The sequence below is a fragment of the Aedes aegypti genome, chromosome 2 (assembly GCF_002204515.2).
Source record: "Aedes aegypti strain LVP_AGWG chromosome 2, AaegL5.0 Primary Assembly, whole genome shotgun sequence".
Lineage (NCBI taxonomy): Eukaryota > Metazoa > Arthropoda > Insecta > Diptera > Culicidae > Aedes > Aedes aegypti.
This window is the reverse complement of record NC_035108.1, coordinates 426,580,426-426,593,710: the sequence shown is the minus strand read 5'-3', so window position 1 is coordinate 426,593,710 and position 13,285 is coordinate 426,580,426. Positions and strand designations below refer to the sequence as shown.

The following is a 13,285-nucleotide window of genomic DNA, read 5'->3' as shown; positions in this document are numbered from 1 at the left end:
TTGAATAAAATTAATTTCCGCTTATAAAAAAAGCTGTTATTCCACTTGCAGTTTGTGTTTTGAATAAGAGCTGAATAATCCTCCGAAAATGCAAATATAGTAGCTTTTGTTCTACAACACATAAGAAGTTTAACAATTGACTGATTAAAAGCTTCTATAGGTTGTAGCCATCATTTTAGTAGAATATTGAACATCTGATTAACAACAAATCGTACAAAAGTTTCAGTGTCCAATACTTAAAATGTTGACCAGCATGATTAGTAAAACTTATAAACAATGTGAATAACAGTATATGAGTATGCTCTTATTCACGCAAAAAATATTATGACTTTTTATGTTATTTTCAAATGTTTTTCAAATCAAATCCAAGACGTGTATGCGATGGATGGATTAACGTAATGGACGTAATGGCGACGTAATGGATCAACGAGGGTAAAGTTCGAATCACATTGGATTAAAAATATCAAAATTTAAATTTTCTTAATGTAGTGATCATTATCTGCGACGTTATTGATATCGGAAAAAGTTACTAATCATAACATTTTTAATGATAATCGAAGTATAAATAATAATTTAACAATAGTTACATGAAAGTGGTTACCCAACTTACAGTCAAGTGTCACAAATAAACATACATAGTTAATTATTGTTGAATAATGGTGACAGCTGAAAAAATGCCCTACAAAGAGCTGAGAAGATGGTATTTAGATCCAAATTTAAGTCAATGTTCAACATTTTTCATTGGAATGAATAAAAGTAGAATCAACACTTATTAAACTTCTCCAATGAATATCTGCCGATTTGTCAAGATTGTTTTACTAATGAGTTGAACAAGTCATTTTTCCTTGTATTAAAGAGCCAATATTCCACCAAACAAATATAATTGTGTAAACAGATGTACAGGAGACGAACTAACGTTTTGGTTGCTTCGCACTTCAGCTGTTTCAATGTTTAACATGAACATGATTAAAAGCTGAATAGGTATTTTATAAAATCCTAATACAACATAGATACATTATCCGAGCAGGTCATCCAAAGAAGTCCAAAATAACGATTACTAAACACATTGTTCAGCAACAAAGAAGCCTTACAAAAGAGGTCACACCATAGCCAAATTTTTGAAAAATGGACAAAATATCTAAAAATTGCGTTGTATTCCTAATGTATTGCAATGTTCAACTTACTAATATTATTATTATTTATCTTTATTTGAGTGTCTTTTTGCCCTTGGCGAATTCGCCACTAACTTACTAATATATAAAAACATGTTGGATACAATAATAACTGATGCTTTCGCAATACAATATTCAATTATGCGTAGAAAATATTTTGAATCAGTCTTCTGACATAAGATTATTGATTGAAATATATTTTATATTTGTATAATGTTTAATAGATGGAAAAAGTACGACAAATAATTAAAATATTAACCTAGTAGAAATATTATACATTTAATAAATGAATTTTAGTATAGTTAGATGCACAATTCAATTAAAGTTTTAACAAGTTAAAACTTATTATGAAATTCGATTAATCATTTCAGACTGTTTTACTTTGTGAATAAACTTTATTTTTGATCAGCATTGAAATAAATTTTCTCACTGTGCGCTATAAATAGCCGACTGAGTTCAGCTCGCATCAGTACTGAACAGCAGCAGAAGTAATGCGCTTATTCAGTTGTTGATCAGCATAGCACGTGTTGATTAGTTATTGTTGAATAGAAGCTCAAGCATGATCAATAATCAGCTACAAGAGGTTTATATTGGGCACTGGATGGCTGATAATGAATTCAAGGATGGCGCAGATGTCAAGGTATACCTCTGACGATGGGAAGGTCTCGAGTTTGAATCCAGTATTCAGGTAATTATTAAAAGTGTAGTTATTAATTCATGGTAAAGGTATACACTGCATTTGATGTATACAGTGTTAGCTATTTTTAGTCATTTATTTGTTTTCAATCAATTTTGTGGCAGTTGAATAAAAGCTGAGATGAATGCTTATAAAGCGATTTTGAAGTTGTAAAATAAAGCCAATATACAACGACACGCTTTATAACTTCTCCAAATTTGTGTGAACAACGCGTGAACAAAGGCTTCACTTGGAAATAATTAAAATGTTGTTAAACATGATACTGAATTAAACTGCAATAATGTAGTTTGTTAAACTAGCGTTGTTAAATCATCAATCCTTATTAAGGTAAGTGAAACCTGAATAAACATCATTACAATATATGATTACAGTCACTAAATGATAAGAAGCTTAATAATTTCGCCAGATTTGCTTGAACAATGTGTGCGTAGCAGCTGCAAAGTAATATAATAAAGCAACTATTCAGTATGTAGTTGTGAAAAATTGCTTAATAAATGATTATAAAATAGGCAAATGTTTCTTGGGAACACTTCTGCAATTCACCAGTGGAGTTTGATTTAATCTATCAGAACAAAAGTTTCAAACACTTGGATTTATTGCTGATATTACGTTAAGGTAAGTAGAGCAAAATGTTAAGTTCGTTTTGAATATACTATTTTAATTCATTTACAGCACATGATCACACCCGTCTGCTGCCGCTGCTTTTTTGCAGCACTACACCAAAGGCTCTCTATTACAGCTTCATCTTTTGCGTATAATCGAAACCGACGTATGCAGCAGCGGCATGTCATTTCTCTCCAATAATAGAATTTCAACGACCAGCCAGGTGATAATAGTGAATTGCAATGTAATAGGGCGATATTCAAAACTGAAAAGGCAATAGATGGCTCTTTTTCAATGGTAGTAAAAATGAAATCCTGAAGCAAAGAAAGCACCGCGGAAGATGAACTAAACACAAAAAGTCATGTATTCACTTTATACTTGATTTCTCATCACTACTTTTTTGATCAAGTTTCCTAATTGCAAGCAATTTACGTTTTTCATTATTTTCCATACGTTTTGACAGTTCTCCGACTACCATTCTTCCATCCGCTTGTGTTGAAAGTTTGAGAAATTTGAGAATCCAGCGTAGCGCGATCAGTGAGAAGAATACAAACATCAGTGTCGCCGCTCGGTGACCGGTAAGAGAAACTGAATGTTCGAAAGGTTGTTGTCTGTAATTTTTGCCGCTGACGCCAACTGTTAGCGTTTGAGAACAAAATAAACAGGCATTACCCTATTGCCAAGTTTGTATTGCATACAACATGAAATAAAATTGAGTTGAATATTACTATGTGTTTGTTCTTATTCTTGTTGAAAACAGCTTTGTGGGGAAACGTCGCTAGTTCGTAGTTACAATTATTCGGTAAAAAAATTACCGATTGTTCAGTAATTTTGACAGCTACCATCCCAAACGCAAATTACGGATCGTTCGATAATCTTTTCATTTACCGAATCGATTACCGACCGTTCAGCTGTTGAGATTTCGGTAAATAAATTACCGACTTCGGTAATTTGTTCTAAGTGTGTGGGGAAAACAGGAGAATACTAATCTGTCATTTTCTACACGGGACTTGCATGGCGTTTGTCAACAGCCTACTTGATGGCAAGACGAAGTTTTCCGGGACCAGTAGTATTAAATAAATCTCAAAAGAGTCGGTGGATGGGGCCTGTTCAAAAACCCTTTTTGTCAGTCCACCTTGTTGATTTGTAATGTCCTGTGTTACAAGCGCGTATACCCAAATCCAACCTAATGGATTTAACAGTAGCGAAAATCAATGGATCACTGAAGGTCGTTTTTGTCAGTGCTCACCGCATCAAAACAAAGGCGCCACTGTATAGGGGGGTTTAACATTGTGACAGCATTGCTGTTCTGTCAAACACACAAGGCTACGGTGGCGCTATCTATGCTTTCCATAGCGGCCGTTTTGGTTATTTTAATGATCCATTGGGTCCTAAAATGTTTAATGAAATCTTGTTTTTATTTAGTGACACGAAAGAACATGTTACTGCTACTATTTTAGCAATTTTTCCTGCTCAAATAACGGCTACATCACATTTGAATTTAATTTAAAAATTGGGTCCATAAATAAACCTTGACACTTTTGATCATATTTAACGTTTGCTTAATCGACAAAATACCACAGGGCTTTTAATTTTAATACTGGGATTGTTCCTATCTGTCATTTCGGAACGGACACGGAGAGCAAAATACCGCCAAAAATTGAGTTTAAGCCAAGGAGTGTGTCAAAATCTAAAAAAAAACTTAACTTTGGACTTAGACAAAAGAAAAAGATAGAAAAATTGAGTAGACATGTGCATTAAAATTGGGACAGGCCTTTAGGACCCTATTGAGTATCCGCATTTAATTGCATTTGATGGGTAGTATCCACTTCGTAAGTACTGTGCAAAAGGATAGGACAAGTAATGGTCAAGAAATACTTCAGCTGTCCAAATTACTTGAGCTGTATCCGGTTGACAAGTAGAACTGATTTCGTAACATTGGTAACGCCTGCCGTACAAATCAAATGGAGCTGTCACTATTCCGTACGGAAAAATGTGCCGCTCAATTATTCCGCAAGTAAAAGTGACACTTCGCTCATTCTCGATCAGCTTTCAAAATTACTTTGGTAATTAGCAACAAATTGTACTTGACCGTTCTAGGATGTGGATACCAGAAGAACTGTCAAAGGGCCCATTTGTTGGAATATAGGTAGTGTCGCACCTCAGGTAGAAGAATCGTCGGTTGAGAAGCATGCGTCGTCGTAGGTAAAAGTGTAGAAGATTTGTTGTGAGGTATAATATTGTGCTCTGCAAGATAAATCCACGTAATGCGATTATCTGAAAATGTCGATATACCGTCGCAGTGATAATGAAAATCACCAAATGTTACAGATTTAGCAAATTTGAAACATTTGCGTCCTTGAAGAACGAAAAAATCCAAGCCTACTTGAATTTTGACGTTGCGTTTGAATTGCGCGCATATCTTCTGCGCGTTACCGCCGCCGCTGGATGTGGATTTAAAATAAGCGCCGCAATATTTGTGTAGGATGTTGAATTGTAAAAATAGATACCTGGTTTGAATAAAGAGAGTTGCAGCTGCTGATTGAGGTATCAGTCAGTTAGCTGCCCAGTTGAAGGAGACATCTACTGTATTGTATTTCTTTATGATTTGCAATCGGATGTGGACGGGATAGTCTCGCTAGGATCTGCGTGGTCTTAGCGGACTAGCCTTTCAACACCATTCACAAATTCCATAACGCTAAAGGGGGTTGGTGGGTGTCCTTAAGATGTTACAGCTCATATAAAATTTGAAAAATATTCATATAAAATGCGTTACGTAAGGGTGGGTGGGTATCGAAAATGGTTGTTTTTGGCGTTATGAAATTTGTGAATAAACCCAAAGAGCTTCCGGATCAGCTGGGAGCCTATTCTGGGTTTATCACACCCTAATCCATGCGCACACCCAAATGGTTGCGTACTTCTTGTCCCTTCAGAAAGATACTTTTTAACATGTCAGTTTGTGTTTACCGTGTTTATAAAAAAGTCCTGGAAACTTGAACGGAACAACACGCGCTACCCATCGGAAGAGGACAGATTTTCACCGGTATTTTCATTTTCATGAGTTACTTTTGGTGTTATAATTGTTCTGTTTGATCGGAAAACATTTGTTAAACGGGTGTGATAAAATGTGAATCACCACCCGCTATAAAAGTCACAAATTACCAGCAGTTTTCACTAACCAGTCGAATTATTTTCACTTACGTCATCTTTCACAGCGCAAGCATCCCAAGTTAAGAAATGTCATTACTCCGAGTAGTAAGTCGCGAAATATTTGCCGCCTATCGCCAGGGAATCGTTTCCACCACCACAAATCGATCGTTCCGGACGTCCGCCCAACGATTGGCCGATAAGGCGGAGTCGTCTGAAGGCGTTGCCGCTGGGGAGGATTCAGTAGAAGGCCAGGAGGAATCTAACAAGGGACAGGTACGAGAGGATCCGAAAGATCGTACGCGCATTATTCCGGTCGAGACCAGCATCCGGTACTTGGCCAGTGAAGCGTATCAACAAACTTACCAAGGCGAACCGGTGTGGAAGCAGTACCGAAGGAACCACAAGGGAGTTTATCCGCCTAAGCAAACCCGCAAGACGTGCATCCGACAGGGTAAGCTTGCGACCGGAAATCCTTGCCCCATTTGCCGGGACGAGTTTCTGGTACTGGACCACAGGAACACCGATCTGATCAAGCAGTTTGTGTCCTCGCAAAGTGGCAAGGTGCTCAGCTACCAGATTACGGGACTGTGCCAGAAGCGGCACCTCGAACTGCTGGTGGCCGTCGAACGGGCTATGGACTACGGTTTGATAACGTTCGATGTGCCATTCCGGGATTACGACTACTCCGAATATTACCCGGCGCAGAAGCAGTAGATTGTGGCGAGACGAGTTGAGAGCTGTTTTGTAGTTGTATAGTATTGTAAGAAAGTTAAGAGGAAATGTCGGAAATCAGTTGCACCTATTTGGTCGTGGGCGGAGGAATTGCGGGAGTCTCCTGTGCGGAAACGTTGGTAGTTCTAGCTGATCCCAAAGATAGCATAATTCTGATAACGGAATCATCGCTGGTCAAAGCCGCTACCAACTTGGTTCCGCTGGGAAAGGTTCTAACCCGTTTCGATGTGCAGGAGAAATCGTCCAAGAGTTTAAACAGCAATATCCAAGTGATTGAAGATCAGCTGCTGAAGATAGAGAGCGAGAACCACATTGTCCTAACGGTCAATGGGAATAGAATACTATACCGTTATCTGTGCCTTTGCACCGGAGCACGTCCCAAGCTAATAGACCAAGCCCGGGGCAACCCTAATGTGATTGGCATCCGAGACACGGAGTCGGTTCAGGAGTTCCAGAAGCGAGTCAAGAACGCTACCCGCCTCGCAGTTGTTGGAAACGGGGGAATTGCCTCGGAGTTGGTTTACGAAATAAGTGGCATCGAGGTCCATTGGGTCATCAAGGACGAGTACATAAGCTCGACGTTTGTCGATTCCGGTGCCGCCAGATTCTTCCAGGAACGTTTGACCACTCGCGGAGAGCAAAAGGCGATCATCAAACGGATGAGATATTCGGAGGAAACGGCTGAATCGAGTGGGACGAAGCGAGGTGGGTTACAATAGATTGCGAATAAAATAGGATATATCTGGACAAACGTTAGAAAAGGGCACATCGACATTGGTAAACAATGGCTTAGCAAAACGCTGTTGAACTCAATTCAACTCAATCACGCTCATTAACAGCCCTATCAGGAAGATCTAACACTAATCTTCTTGATTGTGGTGTTAGTTTGCGTGCGCGGGCTGAAAAGGGCAACGTTTCTGAAAACAAGGCAAAAGACCTCTTGGGCCCTTCTCTGATGTTTGTCCAGAAATTCACAAGTGCATAGCACCAGAGCGGCTAGCAGGTATCTTTTAAGGAAAGTCAAAAACCAAAAATAGTGAAAGAATTCTTTGGAAAAATTATTAGAGTAATTCCACGGGGAATAATTTTATGAAGAATCAAACTCCATTTTGTTTTATCGATTCCGGTTTGGTCTCTTTTGGCTTTTAGGCCTCCTGTTCGTGTTAAGGCTCGTTTTAGTCTCTCAGGCAAGAGGTCTCTAAGTTCCTATTTATAAGTCAGGTCAGACATTATTCTAGTCATTTCTTCAGCGTTTTCTTCTGGAATACTTTCAGGGACTTCTAGTGAGTTCACCTCCAAGTCTCCCAGAAATTCTTCCAGTGATGTTTCAAGGGATGCTTGTAGGAATTTCTTCAGAATTTGCTCCAGGTAATCTTTGAGCACTCCAACACTTCCACAAGGAAAGTTTACCAAGAGACTTTCCAGGATTTTCCCAGGATATGTCTTACTAGTTTTTCCATTGATTCCTCAGTTGTTACTATAGGAAATTTCATAAAGACTCCTACAGAAGTTTCCAAAAAAATCTACAAAGAATCATTGCACAGTTTTTTTTTACGAATTTGTTTAGTGACTTGATTCCATCATCCATTCTCCAGGGGTCAATTCCTCAATAAATTCGACGTGGAATTTTCAATGATGTTCCTCCACACATTTCCTAAGAATTTTCTTCAACATCCAAGAATTACTGCAGTTCTTTAAAACAATTCCCTAAGTATTTTACCAAGTAAAATTTGAATGGCTTCTTCATAATGTCATTAAAGATTTCACACCAGCGAATACTGCAGTAATTATTCCAGTGATTCCATCGATCATTCTTACGCAAATTGCTTCAGGAATTTTGTCCAATTATTTACAAGGAATTCATGCAGGATGGATTCGATTGATTTTTTAAATTTTCTTAGCACTTCATCGTTGAAATCATCCAAGACTTCCTCATGAGTCCTGATGTTCTTTCAGGGAATCTTGTACGGATGTGGGATATTTCGCATAAACGCGTTTTGCATAATGAAAATTATGTGCCTTCTTTAACATGCTCCTTGTTCTTGTATGAAACTGCCTTATGCGAAAAGTCCATCATGCCAAACGTCCTTATACGAAATAGGCGACCCCTAACTTGTACAAGTTCATCGAGGGTTACTTTAGAACTTAATGAAGTTCCTTCCGAAACACTTACCGGATTAAAAAAATCTTCAAAATCTGTTGAAAGAAAAATCCTTTTCGATTTTCTTTGGGACATCTCTGAAAAAAAAACATCTTTGAAGGCATTCTTGGGGAATTTGTCACAGATTTGAGGAATCTCAGGAGGAATAGCTGGCAACCCAGTGAAATATAATTCATTCAAAAGCATATAAATCAAACCATCTAGATGCCAGTTAACTTTTGAAAAACCTTGACTAAATAGAACTGGGTGGTCTTTTCGGACGCTAACTCACTTTTGCTCCATATTCCGGACACTGATTCGAATTCTCTAAAGCTCATGAAAAGCATAATCAGAAAAGTCAAACCATTCATTAGGTTCATCCAGCCAATAGAGAGACGTCTAAGCTAGTAAGGCGTTCAAAATTTTAAAGGATATCTATGAAATTTGTTTATAAAAATACGACAAGTATTAATGCCCTTATTTCTGTCCTGATTTCATCAGGAATTCCACTAAAAAATCTTTCAGAATAGGGTCCTAAAGCCCTGTCTCAATTTTATTACCAAACGCTTAAGTTTAGGGCAGAAACACATGTTTACTCAATTTTTAAATGATTTTCATTGGTTTAAGTACAAAAAACATTTTTTTTTATGATTTTTGAGATTTTGTCACACACCTTGGTTTAAACTCGAATTTTGGGTATATTTTGTTTTCCGTGACCCTTCCGAAATGTCAGATAGGAACAACCCCAGTGTTAAAACTATATGCCCTGTGGCATTTTTGTCGAAAAAGTGAATGTCAAACAAGATCACAAGTGTCAAGGTTGATATTTGGAACCATTTTTAAAATTGAAGTTAAAAAATGATATAGCCGTTATTTGAGCGGGAAAACTTGCTAAAGTAGTTGCAAGAACATGCTCTTTTGTATTATTGAATAAAAACGAGAATTCATTAAACATTTTAGGACCCAATTGTTTTAACAAAATCCTGAAAACTCCAGAAATTTATCCCATGATGCTATCAAGATTTCTACCAATATTCCCGTTTAGAACATCTTCGAGTACTCAACCAGTATTTTCTCCAAGGATTTCCTTGGTTTTGCTCAAAAAAATATTGTTCAGGAGTTCTATAACATTTCGACATTGTTTTTTTTTGAAGAACATCTTCAGCGAACTATCTTTTTGATTCAACTTCAGGGCAATCTTCTGTATATTTGAAACAGTTTACTTGAAAGCTTGCAGAATTTGCCGTTCGAAATTAGTTTGGAGGCGTATTGTATTGAGCCGTACGTAATGACTGCGTTTCGTATTAAATGTTTGGGTCTTGAAGTCAATCGCGTAAATATTTGTATTCAATTAGGCTTGATTGTTTATAAACGATAGTTTATTAGTTTTATCTTTTTTTACTTAATCATTTATTAGGCTCATACGCCATTAGGAACTACGGAGCCAAATTCTTCAGACTTTTTTTCAACAAACTCATGTTTTTTTAATTTTCAACAACAATGGGATCTTCCGTTGACATTTAGCAGCTTTAAATTGTGACGTGTTTGCTTTTCTGCTGGTCGAACGTTGAGTGGACAATGACAACCTGTAGCGATACAAAAAGACTGGTTTCGAGGAGACACAAGGTGGACAAGTGGACCGACAAGAAGGGGGACTCAAATATTGATATTAGCTTGTTTAAAAAAAATCGTACATAAGCTTCATGTATACAAGGTCAATTTTACCCAACACATCTCTAATGTCTTCCTTTTCTAGTTTCCCTTGGGCAGGGCATTCCCAAACTACGTGGTTGATATCTTGGTAACCTGCACCGCAGCTGCAGTTATTGCTATCTGTGAGCCCTATTCGATAGAACTGAGAGCTTAGAGAGTAGTGTTTGTACATAAGTCGACACATTACCCTAATAAAATCTCGACTTAAGTCCAATCCCTTGAACCACGGCTTCTTCGATACCTGCGGGAGAATAGAATGTAACCACCTGCCCAATTCTCCGCAATCCCATTTTTGTAGCCAGCTGATGAAAAAAATCATTGAAGGTGATTTGTCGGTCATAAATATCGCTTTCCATAGTGCCCACCTTGGCAAGCGAGTTCGCTTTCTCATTTCCCGGAATCGAGCCAAGGTGATAGTATATGATTCATTCGATAGAGCTCTCAATGTAGATCGTGTTTCACCGAGGAATTATGGGGTATGCTTTATTGGCCTCGTTGAACGAATAACCTCTATGGAGCTAAGGCTATCCGTAAAAATAAAGTATTGTTCAGAGGGAAGAGAGGCTATTCGCTCTTATGCGTAATGTATAGCCGTTAATTCTGTGACATATACGGACCAAGGGTTCTGAAGTTTATTATATACACCAAATCCAGTGCAATCATTTGTTTTTTATCCGTCGGTATAAAACCTTCTATCGCAACTGACGTGATCGAACTTGCTTACAAAAATGTTTCATATTTGCTCCAAACGAAGCAGCTCTGGAATTCCACAGATATCTTGCATCAGTTTCTATCTTCATAGTAGAGATATGAACAAGGATTCTTAAATTGATTGCCTACTTTCAGGCAATTAGGCCATGTGCTTAACAAAGAGTTAAGCTTTGATTTCTCTGTGAAATTAATTAAAGTGCGTTTTTAAGGCTTCGTATCATTGCGTAGGGGAATTTCCTTCGTAATTTTATTATTTCATATGAATAAATACTCATTCAACAATTAATATTAATTTTAACAAAATTAACCCTAACAGGTGCTGCCTTGGGTCCCGATTGGCACCGAACTGTGGACATTTCCGGTAAGCTGGAAAACGTCCCAGATGCTGTGAAGATACACTATAAAGTGGAGATTGAAGAGCTGATACAGCAAGACCAAGGATTCCCTTTGAAGCTCCGACTGTCCAATGGCGAAGAAATCGAATGCGATTTCGTGGTCTCGGCCACGGGTGTGGTGCCATCGAGGAACTTCACGTGTGACCGGGAATTCCAGTTAGGACCTGACCAGGGCCTTTTCGTTAACTGGGAAATGGCAACATCGGTGGAGGACATCTACGCAGCCGGGGACGTGTGCTATGCCGGATGGGAACATGCCAAGCACTGGTTTCAGATGCGCTTGTGGACTCAGGCTAGGCAGATGGGAGCCATGGCTGCTCGGACCATGGCAGCCAAACGAACCGGGGAAACCATCTACCAGGATTTTTGCTTCGAAATGTTCAATCATGTCACGCAGCTCTTCGGCTACCAGGTGGTTCTCTTGGGGCGTTACAACGGTCAAGGTTTGGACGATAAATACGAAGTGCTGGTTCGAACTGCTGATAATGTGGTACTGAATTTGTTTTCACTTGTTAATGTCAGAGACCTCTACCGCCCTCTTTCAAATGCGTTATATCAATTGATGATCAACTTATTCTGGAATGGCACTGACTATTATACTGGACAACTATTATAATGCATCGCTAAAGAACAGCCGATGATAAAAGAAGAAAAATCATGATGAAAACGTTAAAAATTATGATGCCGATAGTCACTATACAAGCGCAACTTTTGAAGAATAGTCGTAATTAAAAGAAGGACATTCTCTTGTTGGAAGTGTATACCTACAGATGTAATACTGACAAGTAATGCAGGAGCTTATTTTCAAGTCGCCCGTCTGAAGTCACTGTCAACTTTGAATTTCGCTCAAGACAATTGGTGCCAGTCGACTTTTTTGGCGGCTATCGCTATCTACGACATGGTTTATCTCGGGGATCTAGTAACTGAACCTGCCCAAGGCTTGTTAGGAGCAATGGGCATGGTATCAAGTTTGTCCTGGTGGACGGTCGACTTCAGGGGGCGATACTGATCGGCGAGACGGGACTGGAAGAGACCAGCGAAAATCTGATTCTGAATCAACTGGATCTGACGCCGTACGGGGAGGACTTGCTCGATCCAAACATCGACATCGAGGATTACTTTGACTAACTTGCTAGAGGTGCGTTGATTTGTGTAGATTTCCATGAATATATAATTTACGATTTGAAAAAAAAAAGGAGTTTCTTTCTTGACCGGATAAATGACAAAGCCCTGTTTCATGATTTTCTTTACATTGAGCATTTTTTAAATCTGTACGTCTAATTTTGTTAGGAATAATTCCTTACTTTCCTTATAAGTTTTGTGTCATATAAAATAATAGTGCTTATTCTGCGCGGCGTGTGAGTCGAGAAGAGTCGCTCTCATCGCGAGTGAGGTGAGACGACTAATGTTCATCAAATGGGAGCGAGTCGACAATTGTCACCCCATTCGACTCGTCTCACCTCACGCGCCGTGTAGAATAAGCACAAATAACTTGACTGATTCTATGACAATCCACCGAAAACCTTTCCTCAGAATCACATTCCTAGGAATGTACCATTTCCCAGATTACTATATACAATATCGGACTTATAAAATGTCCCAAATCCGTTTTCTCATACAAATTGGTCGACGATAGTTATATCACCGTTGTTTCTCAACCAATTCTTAGCATTTTTATGTAACGAACTACACATTATTATATTTGCACTATTGACAACATTGTGTGATTTACTATCAGATGATATAGAATGAAGAATACTCTACTTCTGAACAGACATAAGTTTGAATTTTGTAACAATAAGCTGAAAAAAGTTGGTCCTAGATCCAATATTATTCTGCCGGATACCAAACAGTTTCTACCAAGAAAATCTATCTGAGATTATTGTGGTTTGATAACTGGCACATTTTGCTACAGTCCAGGGTTCTGAATTTTCGTATCAATGATGCGAAATCTACGATTTTTCGCACGTAA

General features: G+C 38.4%; 2 protein-coding genes across 2 annotated transcripts; both read left to right on the top strand.

The window, feature by feature from the left end:
* The first annotated feature begins 5,431 nt into the window (after positions 1 to 5,431).
* Positions 5,432 to 12,441, top strand: LOC5573179 (pyridine nucleotide-disulfide oxidoreductase domain-containing protein 1). Its single transcript, XM_021839682.1, has 4 exons — positions 5,432 to 5,515; positions 5,688 to 7,059; positions 11,235 to 11,803; positions 12,310 to 12,441. The coding sequence occupies exons 2-4, from the start codon at positions 6,402 to 6,404 to the stop codon at positions 12,439 to 12,441; spliced, it is 1,359 nt and encodes a 452-aa protein (XP_021695374.1). The 5' UTR covers positions 5,432 to 5,515; positions 5,688 to 6,401.
* LOC5573180 (28S ribosomal protein S18b, mitochondrial) lies at positions 5,710 to 6,336 on the top strand. The gene has a single exon (XM_001660747.2). It carries the CDS (start codon positions 5,710 to 5,712, stop codon positions 6,334 to 6,336), a length of 627 nt encoding a protein of 208 aa, XP_001660797.2.
* Positions 12,442 to 13,285: the final 844 nt, after the last annotated feature.